This window comes from Eptatretus burgeri, chromosome 1 (assembly GCF_056783735.1).
Source record: "Eptatretus burgeri isolate ZD-2024b chromosome 1, Ebu_testis_v1, whole genome shotgun sequence".
Taxonomy (NCBI): domain Eukaryota; kingdom Metazoa; phylum Chordata; class Myxini; order Myxiniformes; family Myxinidae; genus Eptatretus; species Eptatretus burgeri.
The window spans coordinates 30752786-30776066 of record NC_140961.1 but is presented as its reverse complement, the minus strand read 5'-3'; the positions used below and the strand labels follow the sequence as shown (position 1 = coordinate 30776066).

General features: G+C 45.5%; 1 protein-coding gene across 1 annotated transcript in view; it reads right to left on the bottom strand.

Annotated features, from left to right (window-relative positions):
- Positions 1-23281, bottom strand: part of LOC147034164 (uncharacterized) — a 266468-nt gene that overhangs the window by 239034 nt on the left and 4153 nt on the right. The window contains exons 4-5 of the mRNA XM_085850149.1: positions 7603-7664; positions 406-530 (exon numbers count right to left, since the gene is read on the bottom strand). Of these exons, the coding sequence (XP_085706275.1) occupies positions 406-530; positions 7603-7664 (187 nt within the window). The remainder of the gene's footprint in view (positions 1-405; positions 531-7602; positions 7665-23281) is intronic.

The following is a 23281-nucleotide window of genomic DNA, read 5'->3' as shown; positions in this document are numbered from 1 at the left end:
TGGCCATTGTACATAGTGCTTTGCAATTTATGCATTCCTAAACCACGAGACAAAGCAAGTTAAAAACTGGTGGTTGTACTCAAGGTGTGCAGGGTAACATTCCACGAAGTTAGGATGGCCACCTCAAATTTAAGTTTTGACTCTTATGTTAAAGTGGGGAATTATCACAAGTCGATGAATTATATCATACTCGCGAATGCACGGCTTAACCGTCGGACTGAACTACTTGGAAACTGGATGCTTTCGATGAAGAATAAATCAAACTCACAGAAGTTGTACAGCACAAAGCAAAGTTGCTCCCCCTCAACACCCCCCCCCCCCAGGCACTCCCATGGGAAGCAGGGGTTCCTCATGGTAAAAAAACGATGCAAAATCCATTACACTGGAAAACTTGTTTGTACAGACCTGTGCAGTGGTCATTTGTGATGCAGAATTAACAAGACTGGGTGAGTCAAAACTCGAGTCCCCGAGCTGATTCACATGTACGAAAGATGATGATTTGGGGGAAGGTTTTTTTTTTGCCAGCAGTGCTGTGAACAAAAAGAAAATTAACAATCTTGCACAATCAAAAATAGTGCAATTTAACATAACCAAACTTTCAAAGATCTCAACACACACACACACATTGTTATGTTTGTGGGGGTGGGAGGGAGGGAGTTAGGCATAGACAGGTGTTCACATAACTGGTACTCAGGTACTTGCACGCCGTTAAAACCAGAGAGTTGGTGTCAAAGCCACCCAATGCTCGCCTGTTTATACATTTATCGTTTTTAAAAGACTAGTCTAATAATATTTTTTATAAAGCATTGCAGTGAAGTCTGATCCAAATAATTTTAAAGGTCCCCTGACACGCAAAAGTACTGAAATTTCATTTATATATGTCCTATAGAAGTTTTTCATCGTGATTTCAGATCTGACTGTTTTTTCACAATACTCATTCTGTAAAATGTAAAATTAAAAAAAAAAAAAAAAAACCTCTTCGGGAACGCCCCTAAAATTCTCCTGAAAGAGGTGTAACCCACATGACGTCAACTCCAGGATTACAAAGGCTGCACGTAAATTACTTGGATTGGTGGTCTACGTGATTCTATTGGCTTTCTGTATGTTTCCACATTCTATTGGTCGACTCAATCGCTTCGTTCATTTCTGCTAAAAAAAAAAAAAATCGAACATTTGGTTTTAAATAATGGATGGCATGGACTTTCATTTGTCTGGTAACGACAGTGAGTGTGAGAGAAATGAAGGATTTTGGTCTGAATCACATGGAGAATTGTCGGATACCGTAGTCGCAGGAGGTGAAGTTCAGGCAGCTGGAAATGAAATACGGCCTTAGCAGTTCGAGCCAGAAGCAGGACAAGCAGAGGAAAACGGCGATGAAATTCCGAGCGTTCATGATGATCGGGAGGACATCGAAGGAAGACTTGGCAATAACAACAGGTTAGACTAAATCCTATTCGTAATTCAATCATGGAAATTCGACTTGCATACTACTCGAAATCAGAAATATTTTAGTGAGGCGATGTGACCAGCGCAGCGGACATGTTGCACCACGGAGAATAAATCGCAAGCAAGGCCGGCACATATCATCGGCCGCATCTCTCCGCGCATAAAACGAAGCAATCTCGCTGTCTGGATATGATGAAAACTTGTGTGCAGAACACACCTTGTGACACAATTGTCTCGAGTAGTCCGATAAATCTGACGTTCTGTTGAATTTTTATTTATTTTATTCCTACTGTTGTCATGCAGCACCAGTAGAATATAATAAGCCTGGTGTTGGCTTAGTGGTGAGGGTGGCGGCTTGGGATCCTAGGGTCCTGAGTTCAAGCCTCGTTGGCCGCTGAATTAAAATACACCAGGAGGTTGACTCAGCCTGTCATCCTTCCGAGGTCGGTAAAATGAGCACCAGTGTACTGGTAAGGGGGGCACTGCATCAGCGGCATAGCCGCGTCCCAACCAATGACGCAACCAGCAGCCACAGGCTGCACTCAAGAGAGAGAGAGAGAGAGAGAGAGAGAGAGAGAGAGAGAGAGAGAGAGAGAGAGAAAGAGAGAGAAGAAAACCATGAAGAAAAGAGAATAATAAAAGAAAGCTACAGCACGTCAGATTTATCGGCCAAGTCAGATGGACGACGGATTTATCGGACTAATCTGGACCAGTGTTTCTCAACCGGGGTTCCGCAAGAGGCCGCTCGGGGTTCCGCGAGAAACAGTAATAAATAGGCTGATGTATTTTTGAGTAGTTTTTGTTTGATTTAATATTCGTAATTTTACTATACACGTACAGCATATTGTTGGAAACTCCTTGGTTATTATAATCGAGGCTTCATCGTCTTGTATTATTTACAATTATAACAACCATAGGGAATGTATTTAACTGTGTCTATATGGCGCCAGTGCGATACCGCCCTCACTGGTTAGTGGATGTCCTGTACACGGCAGATTGGTGTATCATTGAGTGACTGACTCAAGTGTGGGACGCATGCACGGTGTCCATCTATCTTCTCTGTGCTTCCCAGCGCGAAGTCTCGCGAAGTCTCACGAAGTGTCTGTGTCTCTCTGTGTGTCTGTGTCTGTGTGTGTGTCTGTGTCTGTGTGTGTGTCTGTGTCTGTGTGTGTGTCTGTGTGTGTGTCTGTGTCTCTGTGTCTCTCTGTATCTCTGTATCTCTGTTCTTCTGTTTACCTTTATTGCTTCAGCTTTATTTGTTTAAGTTTTGTTGATCGTTACATGAGGTGTGTTTTTTAATTGTCAAACAGACTCGGGGTTGAAAAAACAATTTCAAAAATTACGTTGTCAAACAAACAAAAAAAATAATTTTTTTTGTGAATTAAAACGTGTGTGAGGTCTCATAAACGAGTACTATGTTTTTTTTTTCATTGCCAATAAATTTGACAAAAAGGCGGTCATTTTTTTCCTTAAACCAGGTATCCGAAAAAAAATATATTTACCACGTGAACTTTGATAAAAATATAAAAGAGCTAGTTGTTAATAATGGTATATAATAATCTGAATGCAGGGGTTCCCTGAGACATGAAAACTATTTCAAGGGTTCCACAAGGGTAAAAAGGTTGAGAAACGCTGGTCTGGACTCCAGAGCAATGTGACGTCAACGCTGCGATTCGCTGAAGTCAACTATTTTTAAGGGCGGGGCAAAGCAAGTTGTGAAAGGCACTAGAAATGATCGAAATATTGCTCTAATTATCCCATTTTAGATTTTTTTTTTTAAAAACATGGGTGAATTCTTCACTTGGAAGGTCAAGTTAATATATAAATAACCAAAAAGTTTTGCATGTCAGGGGACCTTTAAAGCAATATATGTATTTGTATATTGTAATCAGTAAAAAATAGTGTGGTAGATAAAAACATTAAAAAGGAAAAAAAACTTTAACATTGATGTGCTACAAAAAAGTTAAGTTTAAAACAGGTCAAAAATTTTTCAAATTTGAAATTATTTTTTAATTTCAATTTTACAACATCAACAATATACCCCAAAGGAACCTCCATGCCAAATATCAACATCCAAGTACACATATTAAATGAATGGCAAGCTTCTAAATAACTTGCACCAAAAACTTTAACGTTGATGTGCTACAAAAAAGTTAAGTTCAAAACAGGTCAAAAATTTTAAATTATTTTTTAATTTCAACTTCACAACACCAATAGTATACCCCAAAGGAACCTCCATGCCAAATATCAGCATCCTGATACATATTAAATGAATGGCAAGCTTCTAAATAACTTGCACCAAAAAATAACATTTTCACGCTGACGCTCACGCCGGGGGGATCACTGTTGCTCTCTGTTCTACGAACAGGCGAGCTAAAAAACCTAAATGCATACTTCAACTCAAAGGGTACTCTGTCGAGTACATACCTCCAACCCGCAATGCCTGATCCACGAGAACATATCGGGCCAAATACATTTTTGAAATATCATGCTTTTCAGCACTATATCGTTTTAGACGTCATTTCTCAATGGTGAAGAATCACTTTAAAAATTAAAGTATCCAGATCCGGATTCGGATCATCACCAAAATCAAATCAATTCATCCTTGCCACACACCGAACCTGTCCACCAAGTTTCGGCCGAATCCATCCCAACTTTTTGAGATATCACGCTATATATCGGTTTAGCACCATCTCTCAATGGTGAAGAATCACTGAAAAAATTATCAGATCCGGATCTTCACCAAAATCGAATCAGTTCGACCTTGCCATACACCAAACCTGTCCACAAAAATTTCACCCGATCCATCCACAACTTTTTGATATATCCTGTACACAAACATACAAACAGACAGACAGCCAAGCAGACAGAAAGGGATGAAAACATAACCTCCTTCACCTTCAGTGGCGAAGGTAACTAGAAAGGCACTCAGAAGAGTGCATACCTACACCGTGCAATGCCTGATCTAACAAGAACATATCAGGCCCAATACATTTTTGAAACATCATGCTATATATTGTTTTTGGCCCAATTTCTCAATGGTGAAGAATCACTTTAAAAGTTTTTCTTTTTTAATTCTCGTATCTGGATTCAGATCTTCAACATAATCAAATCAATTTGTCCTTGTCATCACCCAACCTGTCCACCATGTGTCATCCAAATCCATCAACAGCATTTTGAGATATTGTGCAATATATCGGTTTAGCGATATCAATGGTGAAGAATCACTTAAAAAATGATCAGATCCAGATCTTCGCCAAAATTCAATCAATTCTTCCTTGTGACACACTGAAAGCGTCCACAAAGTTTCGTCCGAATCCATTCACAACTTTTTGAGAAATTGCGCTATATATCATTTTTGGCCCAACAATCAGGTTAAATTTTTTTTTCAGTAGCCGGATCCGGATCTTCACCAAAATCTAATCGGTTCACCCTTGTCACATACCCAACCTCTCCACGAAATTTAATCTGAATCGATCCACAACTTTTTGAGATATCCTGCACACAAACAGACAAAAAGCAAGCAAACAAACAGACAGGGGTGAAAACAACATCCTTCCACCTTCGGTGGCAGATATAAAAACAAAAATAAAATGAAATGTTTCGTTTTTCTTTTTTTAAGTTTCTTTAACCGTTTTGTTGGAATGCTTGCTCGAGTGGTTAAAGAACTTGGCAAGCGCTCTTCAAGATTCAATGGCAATACGGCAGCTCGGTTCTCCATGGGGATGATGACAGAATAGCCGAGAGGTATGCACACTCACTCTAAGCCGTCAAGCCTGGGTTTGAATCTCGACCCAGTAATAAACTGACATCTCGGAGTTTCACAGGCAAAGTGACTCATCAATTTGTGTGCTGTCTCGGATGGATGTTAAACTGGACATCACACCTGCCAGAATCACTCCTCTCCTCTCCCCACTCTCTCTGCCTCCTCCCTCCTCCGTACTCCCCTACCCCTAATATTGTTACGGATTTGGGAGCCTTTTGCACACAGACAGACAGCAGTCCCCGTAGCTCAGTTATCTCGATAAGTATGTGTTTATAGTTAGGGCCCAACCCCCTATGTCTAACGGGAATTACATGTGTGCGCTGCGGGTTTCGTTTATAGTCAGGTTTTTGTTTTTACATCGCCAACAAATCTCCTTCGTTCTTCACTCATCGCCTCAGCTCCGACTCCACCCCTTGTCCAATCAGGAAGCTCATCACCTCAGGGCGACTACGCCTTAGCCAGATGGAGTGTTCGGCCTGACCAATGAGGGGAGGCACTGATCGCCCGACACCCCCTCATCCAATCAGGAGGCGAATGAGAGGGGAAGAAATCCCTTGGACCTGGCAAGAAGAGTAAAGTGGTTGTCAGGACGAGTGTACTGCAGTCATCGTGGCCTATTGCTTCTGGTCTGGTGCGGTGGCTTTGTCTCGGTCATGGTCTGCGGTTCTTCGCGGTGGTGGTGGCCGAGCAGCCAGGGTCGTGGACCCATGGATTCGAATCCCACTGTGGTGGTTGGAGTCCGGGGTGACCGCATGAGGAGGGAATGTACCCGGCCAGGCTTTGTTCCCCCAGCTCGCGTTCCCTCTGGGCTGAGGGGCCGAATAAAGGCCCACGGGGTCCAGTGTGTGTGTGTGTGTGTGTGTGTGTGTGTGTGTGTGTGTGTGTGTGTGTGTGTGTGTGTGTGTGTGTGTGTGTGTGTGTGTGTGTGTGTGTGTGTGTGTGTGTGTGTGTGTGTGTGTGTGTGTGTGTGTGTGTGTGTGTGTGTGTGTGTGTGTGTGTGTGTGTGGCGCCAGTCTGATAAGTAGAATTATTAAGTGCTTTTCGTTCATTGTAAATTGCATTTCTTTATTCGGATAACTCTGCTCTGGATCTGCCTCCCTATTGTAAATAAATATCTGTTAAATGTTCCAGTTCGTTGATTGTCGTTTCTACCACTGACCCAGCACAGTGCGTATTGAGAATTTGGGAGGATGTGTGCCGTAAGTTGTCGTTTGGACCGACGGACTCTGGTAATTCCGCTCGGTTAAACCGGACCGACATCGCTAGAGCGACCCGGTTCGACAGAGTCCGTCGAGGGTGTGACTTCCTTGGTAATTTGACGACGTGGGTACTTAGGTATATTGAAGTTCGGCAATTAACCCTACCCCACGCAGTCAAAATATTAGTGACCACGGTCCGATAAGGGACCCGTGACCTTTCGGACTTATCCGAGAGTCACGACCTAAATTCCGAGGTGTTCGATGGAGACGACCCAACTGCTCCCCCTGGTGGTCGTTTATCGCCACCGAACCCCGGCCCACAACAATATTTCCATCAGATAACCAACGGGATGCATTTGCTGGTATATGAAAAAGCAAGACTGTGTCCATCTGTCCCCGAACTACTCCCTCAGTTTTTGGGCTAGCCCCACCAAATTTTCTGTGGAACCTTTTGGGTCCCAAGCAGGTGGCCTAAGGTGGATGGGAGATTTCATAAATTTCTTCATAAAATTACAATTTTGAGTTTCCACCCATACAAAGCTTCTCTCTGTCCACATGTAGACTCATTCACAGGTTCAGCTTGATCAGTTTCACCATTTGGTGCATCGATTTTACAGAGTACTACTCCCACAGTTTTGGAGGCAACCCCACCAAATTTTCTGAGCAGCTTTTGGGGTTTCTGCACACATCCTAAAGTGGGTGTGAGAGTTTTCACAACTTTCCTCAAAACGATATATATTTTTTTTCTTTTTAGATTTTGGGCTCCCACACGTGCAGAGCAAAGGCACCTTAAGAGTAAAAAATAAACATACAAGATGACAGAAAAACAATTTCAGCTCTAAATAGTTGTTGATTACACAGCCTCAATGTTTGTGTTTCCCTCTACGTGTGTGTAGAATAAGCCCGCTTAAACAAGTATGCCTTGCTGTTTGATCACAAATCAAAGGACCTCAGCAACATCGACATTTTAGCACTTTTACATACATTTGGCAAAGGTGAGACAGGCCAGCAACATCAAAACTGCCCCCATCCAGCGATGATGTACAAATAACAAGGAAAAGGTAATACGATACACACGATAACAGGCATGATATGAGGAATGCAGTCAAACCACAACCAAACCTACATTCAAGATACATCACAACAATTCAATGTACATGCATTAATGTTGAACTCTTTCATTGCCCTCACCTTGATAAATCTCCTCCATTGATTTTTTTGCTTCTGCCACTTCGTCTTTCTTATGTGTGAGGCTGAAAATATTACAAAGAAATCGTCAGCCTCACCAGAGATAAAATTCAACCAAGGACCACACATCAAAGATGGCATGATGACTATAAACCAACCCAAGTTCACAACAAAGCGACACTGGAATACATTTTTACATCATTGTCAATGTGGCAATGATATGTAAAAGAATAGCCAGTAACATATTTAAAGGCAATGATAACGATATCTGAAATTTTGTAAGGTGGAAGAAACAATATCTGCTGTGTAGTCCATGAGCTGGAACACTTACTGCTGCAATATTAAGATGCAAAAACATGTGGTGTCATTTTAATGAAGTTATTTCTGTAGATTCCAAAATAAAAATTACAGGACTCAGTGACGATCTTGAAAAGAACCTTCGGAACAACAAAACTCCACAGTTTGATCCATGAATCATGATCCCTCACCAACAAAGAGAGAGACACTGAGACCTGGGAGGACTCCTTTCCACTTTCTGAAAGCCACACATGGAGATAACACACACACGGAGATCACACACACACACACACACACACCTTTATGATGTGGCAAGGCACAGATCAAGTCCCATAGCACAACCTGTTAGCAACAAGTGCAGTCTGCCACACGAAAGCATTGTCTCTGCCCTGCTAATCACCAGTTAGGATGTGAGGAAAATTTCAATCTTCAAAGGCTTGAATGCCATGTGAACACCATCCAAGTTTGGAGGCGATGTGTTGGCAACAATTTATGCGCATTTACGGTAAGGGTTGATAATATATATATATATATATATATATATATATATATATATATATATATATATATATATATATATATATATATATATACATACTTTGTTATGGATTTTAAAATCGGATCCGACAAATGCATACAAACATTTCAGTCCTCAGAGAGTTATTTCCCTAAATGCATGCCCAGGATAGACCCATCCCCATGTCTGGTGTGATTCTAACTTTGATGGGTTGAGAAGAGTAATGAATAGATTCCCTTTATGATGGGATGGCCTTTTTATCTTTACGACAGACACATTCATGCACGTGAGATAGCCGTTAACCCAACGAAGGCTCACCCATCTCTTTCCATAAATGTTTGACACCCCGTTCAGCAGCTCTGTGGATGACAACTGGCTCTTTTTCGTATTGGGCTGAACATTGAGGTGATAATTGTTGCTGTTGTTTTATGAGCGCTTCACATTTTCGCTTGGTAATTCTAGCAAATGGCTGCTTTCTGCCATTCATCCAGCACCACAAACATGGCATCGTAGGCCAGGAATGATTGCAAGACGGGGCAGGTTATCACGCGCAAAGATGTGCCAATAGGCAAGGTGGATTTGGCTGAAGTCTGCTTGAGGCTTCGCCCAGACGGGCTGCTAATAATGAGGACGAGAAGACTGTTTTTTTCCAGTCAGTTGGCGACAGTCAGTTGGTGACGGTCAGTTGCGGTTCTGGCAGCTTTGAGAGTTTTGCGACGGTTTGTGTCAGTTGGTAACAGCTGGGCGACGGCGATTTTTTGCTTCGTCAGTTTCAGGCAGACGGTTGCGGAGCAGGCGACAGTTGAGTTTGTGACAGGTGGTGACGGCCTTGCAGCCTCAGTTTCTCACAGCTATCAGCTGTCCGTCGGTTGTGGCTCCTGGTGGCACCTGAAGGTGGGTGACGCTTGGACCATTAATGCTGGTTCTGTTTGAGACCTGCTCTTGACGTACCTGATTCTTGGCATCCCTGTTTCCTGGGGGTGACGACGTGACTTCAATTGGCGTTCAAGCCTGTTGGCGAGTGGGTGCACGGCAAGGCAGGGCACTGGCAACGGACAAAGCACGCTCACACATTTCAGGACGTTTTATTCGACGTACAACGACTTTTATTTGTTAAGCAAGACTGGATTTCTCTTCCCCCTGAATGATCTGCTGGGTACCCTTGTCTCGTGTTTTTAATTGTTACGTAAGGTAGAGTGATAAGCATCTGCTCTTTGTGTCTTTTTCTGTCAATGCCTGATTAATTCTATATTTGCTTGCGATTATTTTTATTGATTTGAATTTATTTATTTTCACCACAAGGAAATAAAAAGTTCTTTTTATTCATTTTTTCCTTATTAATAAATTCCTTGCTGATGTTCCAACCTGTCCGTGCTTGGCCTTTCCTTCCATTGATCCAGCATTGTCTGAACCGACATAGACTGGGAGGTTATTACCAAACTAATTGACCTGTCATAGTCAGAACGTACCAGCGGTTAAACACTTGGCCACCCTAATTAAGATCGAATCAAGATAAGATTGGTGCTTTGCCAAGGGCATGCTCCCCGTTCAGGAAGCCAAGCGACCTCGAGTTAAAACGGTGGACACTGGAACTCGTGGTTCACCGATTGGCGTTCGTGGTTCTAAAGCAACCCACCGTATCATGAACTTAATTGTGAGCGGTGGCCCCAGGTCCAGCTCTTCCAAGGACAAACGGGGATTAACCCCCTTTTAATACACTCGGTACCCGTAACAATATCTATATGTATGTATGTATGTATGTATGTATGTATGTATGTATGTATGTATGTATGTATGTATGTATGTATGTATATATATATATATATAGTTACGGTTCTCGGAACCGTATGCATGCATACAACATACAGTTGGCCTGAGTCAGTTATTCCATTAATATACGTATCGATAGATCCCTACCTTTTGTCGAATGGGACAGCAGGGAGTGCGTTGCGATAGGCTATTAGTTAGGATTAATAAATCATTTTTTTCCCTTTTATTTTACTCCCTCCTTTTTCTGAGGTAAATTAATCTCGCTTGCTACCCTCGTTTCGCTGGCCACAGCGTACCACCGTCTACCCGCTGTATCCGGAGTCTCGTTTTCTGAGGCAAAATCCCGACGTTCGCTATGGAAGCCGCATCGGCATCCACCTTCCTAAACCCAGACACACGCGGCGTGGGGGGGCCAAACTCTCCTCTGGCCGAAACCCCGCCCAGAAAGGTAGACACATGAATGGCCAAACTATCCTCTGGCCGAAACCCCGCCCAAAAAGGCGGACCACATGAAGGCCCGGTCCAATCGGGATGCTCAGATCGGACAATGACGTCAGTTACGCCATGGCTCCTCCCTGAGCTCAGTGATCTATAAAGTACGGAGCAATCCTCGGAGTTGGGGCGAAGTTGGGGTGGATAGAAAGGAAGAAGTCGGTCAGAGTTTTTGGATGCGAAGGTATCAAGTTGAATGGGAAGGTTGTCGTTGTTGTGGGAAGCCATTGGAAGGAGAAGTGCGAAGGGAATTGAAGGAGTTGTTGCGAAGGTGTTCCGGCTGCTTGGCTCTGCTTACGTCTCACCTCGACGGCCAGCCAACTGGTCCCCACCGACACGACCTCGACCAAACCTCGTCTGGTCCTGCTACTGCTCCACTCTCACCATTTTGGACTCTGCTCTCCTCCACTCAAGCTCCTGCTGCAGACACGATTACCACACGTGCGGCTGTGGACCGAACTGCACAGCTTTTGTCGGGTGCCGCACCACGGAGAATCCCTTCCCCCGAAACGCTCAGGTACCAAAAACTGTGACCTCACCTCCCTCCCTCCCTCTCTGGCTGCAAAAGTCCTTTGCCTTTCATTGGGTTTATTTTGTCTGAGTGTGTGTCTGAGAGTGTTTGTGCCTGTCTGTTAGATAAGCCTGCATAAGAACTTTTATTGTTGTGATTGTTGCTTTTTTAATCTCATGTCAAGTCTGCACTGTGTCTGCTTTGCGAGTTGCTTGTAAAATTGCCGCACCCCACACCTCTGTCATATTTCCCTGCATTACATCCCCAATCAACCTTTTGTTGTGCCACATGCTTTTCCTCGCTTATTGTAAATATAATAATAATTGTAGAAATGCTCCCAGCTCGCCTTTGTCTTTTCCTCCATTGGTCCAGCATGGTTCGAATCCAAGTTTAGCCGGGTCTTTATTCCCAACAATCCGTTTTCTTTAGCTGGTACGTCCTTGGCAGTACCGCTCGACTGCATCCGATCCGGAAAGGTAGTCGGTAGTTGGTAGAGTGATCCGGTTCGGACAAGGAGTACCGAGGGCGTGGTTCCCCGGTGGTTAAACAGTGTGGTTAATTAGGTAACCTGATTCTAGACAGGAGGACCATAAGTCATGCGGTTGAGTTATTGGCGTTCAGGGTCGGTTAAGCGACCCGCCACGGAATTATCCGTGAGCGACGGCCTACAATTCCGGGGAGTCTGGTGGGAATCGGCATAGCTTTCCCCACCTCGTGGTCTTCTCACCCGACCCCACAACAATGTATGTATATATATATATATATATATATATATATATATATATATATATATATATATATATATATATATATATATATATATATATATATATATATATATATATATATATATATATATAGTTGTGGGGGTAGATGGAGGAATTTCATAGCAAAATCAAAATAAAGACCAATTACTGCATCGTAGTCCCAAGAAGAAAGCCAGACGACAAAAAAAAAACCACACACACACACACACACACACACACACACACACACAATTTTATTTGAAGTTATAACCTTAACTTATAAGCAATCGACTGATATCCCAAATGCCAGGATCATCAGCTGGGCACTTTTTTCATCGAGGTTTTGATCCTGTCAGCCCAGAACCTCTCCAAACAGCGGATCCACAACCCCAGTCACAGGTCCACATCATTAGATTACTCAACATCAATGGAGTAAGGACTGTATGGGGTTGCTTGGTCCGTGGACATTTGGAGACATCTCAATGTAAATTTAGGAGGGAGACTGTAAGCTTGTGTTACTAGTCACCACACGGGGGAGGTGGTGCTGTGTTAATTAGACAGGGATTAAGACCAATTTTCCCCAGTATGTAATTGCCCCCTCTGACTTTTCCCTATGTTTTGTTTTAGAAACATTTTTTAATCGACATTTATTCGAAATGTTTTACAAACATATTTTTACAAACATGTTTTACAAGCAATGAAAGAATTATGTTTATTTAACAAGCGAGCCAAAAGTCCAAGCAGGCAGAAGCCCCGCCTTCCCGTTTTTTCATGCCAATAAGCCACACACGGAGGTGGATGATTGATGGGCGTGACGTCAGAGAGCGGGTGGAAGAAGGGTGAAGTTCAGATAGCAGAAAGTAGTTGTGAGAAAAAATGTGGCTGGAATGGAGGATTTCGCTTTGCTCTCCTCTCGGCATGATGAAATGGCTGCGTGATTCTCATATTCACGTTGAGGTGAATTGGCTTGTGTGGTGGAGCAAGACGCTGGCTATTGACTTGGTTGGGTTGTGTGAGACCGACCTTGAAGCCTCGTATATATCACTGAAGGTCGCGTCGCCACCAGCAAGCGCAATCGACAAGGAAGCCGAACGGCGGTTGGTGAGTCCTGGTGTTGAGCACCGCCTCACAAATTACTTCACGTATGTTTCCAGTCCAGAGAGCGGCTCGGCACCATTTTGGTGCGCATCTTACTGAGCAGTAACGAAGCAGTTTGGTGACTTTGAAGCCAATGAAATTCACTCCTGGACCCAAAGCCAAGTGCCGAAATAAAGGAGGGATTTTTATTTTTGTATTATTCTGTTCACCTTGTCTGCATTTCAGTCTGTGTGGAGGCACCTCAAAATTAGATTTAGGTTACTCACGTCTTGATTTGTTCCATTATAACTTCATTTTCTGTTTAATAAATCATTATATATTTAAGTTGCTGGTGTCCGTGCATCTGCAGTGGGTTCGAGTACAACCCGCATGTCTCCGTCCCTCTGCTGCCCATTCCCTACCACACGAGCCAAAATCTCTGGGGCTCATGTGTCCGCCTCCAAGGAAAACCGCTCGGCGGTCCAGCCTGGTCGGTGTTAATCGCCCACCCACCACAATTGGGTCGAGGGTTTAACCAGGACTAAAACAATATGCATACATATATATTGTTACGGTTCTACAAAACCGCATGCATCAAAGGCAATGGCACCCAACAAACAGTGTTTCCCAGGCAGTTATTTCATTAATCTTCATGCAGTTAGACCTTCCCCTCCTGTCTAGTGCGCTAACGCGACGAAGTGTGTTGTGACGGTATAATAGCCAGGTCAATTAACTACATCTCTATCTTCCATTCTGAGTTCTATTCCAATACTTTCCTTTTCGCCATGGTTCAAGTCAAGCAAGCAAGCACACACGCCATGCAAAATGCGATTGAATGAGCGCACTACGATGCCTCCCGTGGCTTGGAACCAACAGAAGCACAATCGATACTGTACAGCACACGCATCACGTGCCATTATTTCATTCAAATATACGCACAAATTTCCAACCGGCATCTCACCTTACTCACCCCGAACTCACCAACACCTCACCACTTCGACCACAAGGCCTCCAGCACACGGGAAAAATATCCCTGCACCCCCTCATATCCTGCATCGTGACACTTCGCCATGATAGAGTACGGCATGACTCGGTCTGTTCTCGGACCGCGCAATGCGGGGCTGAGCAACGGACGTTAATGGCTCGACCGCATCTTGCCGGGGATGTCCCGGATGAGCACGTGAGATTGATACGAGCCTCGTCCAGTCGCCAGAACATGGCAAAACAGGTGCGGCGAGGAGAGGTCGCGGGAGGGGTGATCCGGGAGTTTGGTTTAGGGCCCGGATGTGCAGTTTGGCTCATGATATGGGGCCTGTGGGTGGCAGGTGTGCATTGTTCTTCGGCAGTCAGACTGCACTTGAAGCACGTTCAGGGTCAGGTTGTCTGCTCATGCCCTATGCTGAGTCAGGAGCTCCATGCCGTGTCGAGCCGGGTGGGCGAATGAGACAGTTTCCGGCCTCGGGAGCCTGGCAGGGCGTGGCTTGGGCCGCTGTGGCCGAATGGAGAAGCAGGATTCGGGTCACAGCAAATCACTTTCGGGTCGTTACCACACCCTTCGTCCGGGGCTGATAAAAGGCGAAGCATGGAGTCGCTTGTGCTCTGCTTTGCCCTCTCTTCACTGCGTTGGCTGCCCCTCATTGCCTCTACCCTTCGCTGGCTCTGCACTCGTGGTTGGAGTGCAACTGAGACGTTCTTCTTGAGTACCAGTGCGGAGCGCACGTTGTCACGAGCACTGGCAAAGTGACAAAGCCGGAGATAACAGAGCCGGAGATAATCCAGCAACCACCAGCCACTGTATCTGCTTCATCTGCCATTGCACAGCACCTGGTTGCCAACTCTATCTGTGCAGACCAGTACAATGCAGATATGTCCAGGATATTGAGCCGAGGTCGGAGCTTGTTTCATTTACATATGTTGGAAGCAACCTTCATCCTTACCACCGATCCAATAATATGTCGTCAAAAGGAATTTGTACGATCTGTGTCTCTTTCAGCATGGAAAGATCAAGGGAAGTATGGTACCAAATGGTGAATGGACCTTAGGGGAAACCCATCCCCCCTCTTTCCAGGATGTGGTTGCAAACGTCAATCATCGACTAACTCTGCTCCAGCCAATGGGAGCTCGAGGTGAAGATGATGAGCCGACCAATGGGCGTTCAGATTAACCGTGTCGTCATTACGGTTGAACCAATCAGCGTCTACCTTATCGAGACCTGCGCATAAAGCACACGCCTTCACTTCCTTCTTCACTTGCTGCGATTTTTACCCTGAAGAGTGCAGCACGAAAAGCTTCGGTCACTATTATGTCGTGTTTGTTTGTATCCATATTAAAGTTCTGTAGTACCAAACATCTGTTTATTTATGTAAAACGACGGTACTCACAACGTCAAGTCGAGCAGCTTAATGGCTTGGTTCGGCTTAATGGTAAGTGTCGTACAGGTAAGTTATCCAAGAGGTTTCTCCGGGCTTGTCTGCGGCACAACGTAGTCCCAGGCTTTATAACAAAGCGCATTATCAGTTCTAAAATGAAGCACAGCACTACAATGGAGCGGATGTTTATTCTGGATGAGATCGGGCACTTGAATCGCACACGGTCTGCGCTACGTCGCGTCCAATGCAATGCCTGGAACGAAGCACGTGGCTTCATGTCGCTGTGTGACACAATCCGGTTATGTAGGTACATTGCAGCGATTGACCAACGTGCAGAGATGGCGGCGCAGAAGAAATGCGATCGAACAATCGACTGGTTGAAGGTGAAATGATTCGGTTCCCTGATCAGACTCATCCCAGCATGTCCTCAATAAATCGGACTGTAAGCTGTCTGACACGGAAAGGTTCGCGTTGGCGTACGGTTTTAACTTCGGCATTCCCAACCAGAATATCAAGAGGGAAGACATTTTTTGCCGAGTTTGAACTCCTGTATGCTCAACTATCAACACATCAGGCTGTCAAACGAAGCAGACCAGGCGCTGAGGGCAAGACTATCGGACCTCGCACCTGCGTACTGTGGAATCCCGAATGACGTTGTGGATTTTCACATGCAATGGTATGTTCTCTTGGCAATACAAGGATTGAGGAGGAATGCTGACATTCACATCTGCAAACCGGATAAAGGCACCGGAGTGGTAATCATGAATAAGATTGATTACATCAACAAGATGATGGACATCCTGAAAGACGAAACCAAATTTAAATATCTTGGCGATTTAAGGGAACATGATCGCACGCCTCAGGTGGAAGGTCAGATCGTCAAACGACTGTTGCAGCTTCTCAAACGTGGAGATCTATCAAAGGAGGTGCACAACAGAATTAAACCTGTTGGAGCCCAACGTCCAAGAATGTACAGCCTGCCAAAGATTCACAAGGAGAATATCCCTCGAAGACCGATACTTTCCATGGTGCGATCAGCACAACATGAACTTGCCAAGTGGTGGAAGGGGGATATTGTTGTCACCCGGGTCGTCCGTCCATCGTCCGTCCGTCAGGCTGGCTGGGCATCAACATTTATAGCTGCGAGTGCGATAACTCATAAACTGTTCGCCATGTCGATTTGAAATTTGAGTCACATGTACCACCTGAAAAGGAAGAACCCTATTGATTTTGGGCATGGCCAGATCCAAGATGGCCGACTGGGGCGGCCATCTTGAAAAAAAATGTTTTTTTGCCATATCGATTTGAAATTTGGGTCACACATGTACCACCTGAAAAGGAAAAACCCTATTCATTTTGGGCATGGCCGGATCCAAGATGGCCGACTGGGGTGGCCATCTTGAAAAAAGTTTTTTGTAATAAATGGAAAAACGCTTATCTGATTTCAATTATTTTTCAATGGTGGGGGATTCCCCATCTCTGATGGGTATATGGTGTACCAGAAATATTGTGTTTCACAGGATGATGAACTTCAGAAACTTGTGCTTGGTTTGCAGAAGCATGTCTACTCGCAAACATTCAGACGAAGCAAGAGGTGCAGATTCAGAATCCCTCATCCTCTAAGTGCAAAGACGTTGATTACAGGATCCTCCATTGAGCTGGATCCCATTGTTGTAGCACGACAGCTTCGCCGACATCCAGAAATACTAACTCGAGTAAGAAAAACTATGGAAGATAAAGATGTTCCTGAAGATCTTGCATTGGATGAGCTGTTGCGACTCTCACAGGTAGATATCTGTCAGTACAATCAAGCTCGACGATTCACAAAATCCGGCAAACATGTAGTTTTGCAAAGACAACAATCTGAATGTTGAATAAACCAGCACAATCCAGACATTCTTTGCACATGGAAAGGCAACATGGATCTTCAGTTCATCATCGACCTCTATTCGTGCATTTCCTATGTTACCAGCTGCATGTTGAAAAGTGAGAGATCTATGAGTGAACTCCTGAAGAAGGTTGTTGAAGAAAGCAGGGGAGATGATCTCACGTAGAAACTGAAAAAAGTTGGTTCAGCATTTCTCAACAACCGAGAGGTCAGTGCCCAGGATGCAGCCTATAGACTACTGTCCCTCCCTTTGAAAAGGGTGAGTAGGAAAGTAGTATTTGTGAATACTGCACCAAAAGACAAGCGAGTTTCCATGCAAAAACCACTTGATGTTCTCAAAGACATGCCAGATGATGCTGAAAATAATTTTCTGCACATCATTGTGGAACAGATATGCATCACATCCACATGAACTAGTCAACATGTGCTCAGCAGGGTTTGCAGCCAAAGACACAACTGGTGGAAAAAAAAAAAACGCTACTCCAGATGCAGCGGATCATGTTCCTGACATTCTGGAGGATGATGATGATAGCCATACAGGATCCACAATGATTACACTTCTGAATGGGCGAGGATCAATGAGGGAATGCAAGAGAGAAGTTATCAGCTTTCTCAAAGAAAAGTCTGATGGAGAGGAAAAAATACAGAGGTCTCCTGATGACGTATTATCCCTGAATAAATGAGGATCGAGATTTAAAAAGTCACTATCCAACAAAAAAGGAGCATTATGCAAATGTTAAACATATTGTTACAGAAATGGCCCTTATTGGACTACTAAATATAGGATTAGCTCAGATCCCCCATTAAATGCATGTTTAGCTAGGTTGTGTGGTAAAATGGACGTTACATGTGTGTCAGGAGGTTTTAGAGGCTGTTTTATTCTTTGTGCGGTGGTGGTGGTGGAACGAGAGCTCCTTCTTCCTACCCCATCCCGGACGAGGCCCCGCCCAGTCGGCTGAGAGGGTGTGGCCATAAAGAGGAAGTGAAACTAAGGGGAGGAGTTTGTCAGCTTCGCTGAGCGAGGCGTGCTCGTGTTTCAAAGCGAGCAAACGAAAGAGAAACTGGAGAGAAACTGGAGAGAAAGAGTGCAGTGTGTGGAAAACAGTCGGGTTTTCGAGGCGTGCTCGGGGTGGCTTCGAAGCGAGCAAACGAAGGCTTCGTAAAAAGGTTCAGTGTGTGGAAACAGTCGCTGTCGAGGCGTGCTCGTATTTTTGAAGCGAGCAAACGAAGGAGGCAGAGTGTTGGATCTGCCGGGAGAGACGCTGAACCTGCCTGCACGTCGAGTCTGCATTTTTGGCAGTAAGAGAGGCTGCCTGCACGTCGAGTCGGCGATCGACTGTTATGAGGAGGTGATTCTTCCATGAGAGAGACGGCAGCCGGCTTTGAGAAGCGAGCGTGAAAAAGGAAAGAAAAGGTGATTCGACAGAGAAGGAAACTGAGAGGACGGAGTTGTGAAGTCGGGCTTCGAGGCGGGAAGGCAAGAGAGGAAACGACGGAGCCTCTGACAGTCCCTGCTCACACCAACGGCTCAACACGTTTGCCGATCCGCTTGCCGGAACCCTGCACCTTGATTTGGGCCTTGTCTGGTGCACAGGCCAGGCCTGGATTTGCATGCTGGACCTTGAGAGGGATCAGCTGAGGCCCATCGTCGACCTTACACAGGGTCAAAGCGCGCGGAGACCGCGTGCGGTGCGGAAAAGTAAGAGTACGGCGCCGCCATCTTGCCACACGGCGCGTTCGAGCTGGGGCTCGAATCCGTGGACATCTGCTTGTTGCGAGCGACATTCATGCTTTTGACACTGTCCTCTCATCCGTGAGACATCACCAAGTACTCTGTCTTGTCTTGCATGCATGCTGTCTGTCTTTGGCTGCACGTTGTTTAAGGCATATCTCGGTAGGGACCCCCTCAAAACCTGTAGTCCGTAGTTCAATAGTTAAGAACGGGTTAAAGATTGTTAATAAAAGCATTGTCGTGAATGTTTTGCTTGTGTCGTGTTCCCCAATAAATCTGGTTGGTTCGTATGAAGTTGCCGCTATGGATTAATTCGTGTCGCGTCGAGGAACAATCTGTTTGATTGGCAAATAAAACCAAAATGGTTACAGACTGGCAGAAAACGCTCGGCATCTGACACAACCAGTCTGTAACCGGGGTTCTATTTCCCCAACTGGTAAGGTACTACAAGGATTACGTTGGTATCGCGATTGAAGACGCGTGATCCAAGGCCTGTGCCGAGCCGCCGGTGTTATAAACCCCGGAGACGGCGGTGGTGAGGGTGGCGCCAAGAGTCGGGCGAGAATCCCACCACCCCGGATACACAACAATATCATAGATGCAAAGGAAAGCAAATATTCCAGGATGCAAATGAAATTCAGAGAGCTTTTGAAGACCTCAACCACTTGGGACCTCCAGAACATGCAGGAGATGCTGTTGCTCCTGGAGCCGAGCATGAACCAGCTGAACAGGAAGATGAAGGTATCGTTGAAGATGGACACATGCCTCGAGAGGAAGCTGATAACATTGGCTTGGCTCCTCAAAGACAGCAGGCAAGATCGGACTTTCAAGCACGCTACTCATCTGAACGAGAAAAGGAGTTGACACCACAGCAATACAAGGCTATGATACAAACATTAAATGGTAAACAGATGAAAAATCCTAAAACTGCATCACAAGTGGTGAAAAGACATGATACAGGCTCTTAAACAAGACAAGCCAATACCTGTTTACAGGATCTTCTTGAGTGGACCAGGAGGTGTTGGCAAGAGCCATATCTTCAAGCTGGTTCACTATGAAAGCATGCAACTTCTCAAGCCACTGGATGGATACTTTAAGCCAGATGATATTGCAGAGATCCTTTCCGCCTTTACAAGAACCGCAGATTTTTGGAATCGATGGGATGGCTTTGCATTCTGCAATGAACTTCACTGCTTGTCCGAAGAGCAAAGAAGGAATATCAGGCACTGAGCAGTGAGCTCAACACAATAAGGTCCAGACGAGGAAAGCTCAAGTTGTTGATTATAGATGAGGTGTCTGGTTGGTGCTGATCTCCTATACCACCTCCATTGCCAGCTGCAAGATATCATTGGGAAGAAAGATCCTGATTCAAGATTTGGTGGAATCAGCATATTTTCCGTTGATCTCTATCAGCTTCAACCTGTCGGCCAGAACCATGATTTTGCCCTTCCATCAGACATGTATGCTCGGGCTTCATGGATCATTATGGGAATAAAACTTCCAAATGATTGAGCTGACAGAGTATACGGCAAAGGGAAGACAAAGATTTTGCTGAGTTTCTAATGTGTGTCAGTACAGCAACATGCACAGCAGCTGATATCAACATGTTGAAGTCCAGGGAGATAACAAAAAACAGCCTGCTGTACCCAGAGGATCTTCAAAACAAACAAGGAAGTCGATGAGCACAATTTCATGCACATTAAAAAAATAATAATAAAAAACTTGAGAAGCAAGTGTTTAACACCCTTGGTATTTTTCCCTCCTCCCCTTTCCTAAGTGTTCTGGGTTGCACAGCTCTGCCAGCCATGCCAGGTATTGAGAGGTCATTCATTCTCAACTGATTCTATCTCTCTGGGCTATCTCTAATGTTTTTTGTGTGCGTGTGCGTTGGCGCCTGTAAGAGCACAAGTTAAGACTGTATAATAATTTTTGGGATAACTGCATGGTGTCTTATTTTGTTCGCCTTTAGCCGCAACCCACAAATTCCTTGCTTTCCCTGCTGCACATTTGCAATAAATTTCATTACCGTGCCACCTAACTTTCCTCGCTCCCAGTTTAAATAAATGTGTTGTTAGAAATGTTCCCAGCTCGTTTTTCTCTTTTCCTCCATTGGTCCAGCATGGCCCGCTCCGCACCCGAGCTTAACCGGGATATTATTCCCCAAGAATCTGTTAAATAGCTGGTACGAACATGGCAGCTCCGCTCAGCTGCTCCTGATCCAGTAGGTAACCTAAATAACACAAACACGTACCAAGGGCACGATTCCCCGATAAGATGGTCACGTGCCCTAAGGTAAACGGTTGTTAGCGAGAGGACCATAAGTCATGTGGTCAAGTTATTGGTGTTCGCGGTCAATTAGTGACCCGCCGCGACACAAAGTTATTCACGTGCGATGACCTGCGATTCCTGGTGAATCTGAAAAGGAACCCGAGATGACCCCTCCCTCATGCTTCCGCACAATTATATATAGGCACTTGATGCCCCACTGACTGACTGGTGAGCCAGATTGTATTTGGCTCCAACAAGTGCCATCTGCCAAATGGACATATTGTGTTCCGTCCAATCATAACAGGAAGCACCATTGATGTCATTAAGCAGTTGGGGAAAGTATTACTGGTATTATGAAATTCTCCCGACTTGGACGAACATTGTGATGATATCATCACGACGGTGTCATGCCTGCCAACACCAAAGGGCATCCAGCAGTTCATGTGAGGCAAGGTTCTCTGCTAACTCCCCTACCCCTACCGCTGTCCCTGTCGCTCTCTCTCATCCTTGCTCTACCCCCTCCCAATACAGTGCAGCTCTCCTCTCTCTTCTCCCCCCTCCACCCCCCAACTACCCCTTCTCTTTCTTCATGATGGTGATTATATCCAGACGGTGGTCATCTCCAGACGTGTCTAGACAGTGGCGATTTACAACATATTGTTGCAGGGCCGGGTATCGGCGACGAGCACGACCGAGAGATGGAGCTGCAGGGTCGACTCTACCGATCACCCGGAATTTATAGGTCGTCACCGCGGATAACTCTGGAGCCCACGGATCCCTAATCGGACCGAAGTTCGCCAATAGGTCGACCACGTGGGGTAGGGTCGATTGCCAATTTCAATTTACCTAAATACCCACGTTGTCCAACAACCAGGGAAATTCACCCTCGACGATGCTCGTACGGAACGAGACGCAAGCGTATTCGAACCGTGTGCGACCCGAGCGGATGGTCGCCGAGCTTCCGTCGGTCAAAATGTCCCTTTACAGCGGCAACAGCCTGGCTAATTCTCCAACACGCACCGTGTTAAACCAATAAAAGAAAGACAAAAAACGAACCGATACATTTAACACATGGGTTTATTTATAATGGTGCAGGGGGACACGCAAGAAGCAGAGTTATCCGAATAAAGAGAGGCACGTATGTACAGCAAGGCACTTAAACAATGCCTACTTAATGGACTGGCGCCACACACACACACACACACACACACACACACACACACACACACACACACACACACACACACACACACACACACACACACACACACACACACACACACACACACACACACACACGAAGCAGACCCCAAGTGTTCTTTATTGCGGCCTCCAGCTCGGAGGGAAAGCGAGCTGAAGACCAGATTCTGCCTCGGACCCGTCCACCTCGTGTGGTCTTCGAGCCGATTCGAACCGGGCACCAGTGAGAGGCGAGCCGAATCCAGACACTGGCGAGACGAGGTGAGGGATCGCTACGACGCGCCCAGAGCCAGCGATGAGGAGAGAGCCAGAAGACCACCAACGACACGAGTCCAGGAGCGGCGACACCGGTCCAAAACAACCAGACCAGGCGACGACAAGGAGACGAACACGAAGACCCTTCCAAGACCCTTTTCACACCGCCTGTCCCGTCTATTTCTACTCGCCCCTCTCACCCCTCATTCGCCGGGGAACTCCGTTGCCTCTCCATGATTGGTCGGGGGGCATCGGGCGTCTTGATTTCCCACCCCCGAAGAGGCAGTGCTTCTCTTGGAGCTCGCTCTGTGCCCTTTGGCCGACTTACGGCCACCTCGTCCCCGATCTGCCGAGGATTTGAAAGAGAGACATCAGGCCTTTGTGAACTCCACCCACGTACATGCTGACATGCACGTGCTTGCTGGCGAGCTCTGGGAGAATGCCACGAGCAGAGCATTGTTGCTGAAGATGGCGTTGACGTAAAAACCCTGACGATTAAAATAACTTCACAGCACATGAACATTTATTCACCCATTAGATGAGGGAAAGGGAGCTATCTA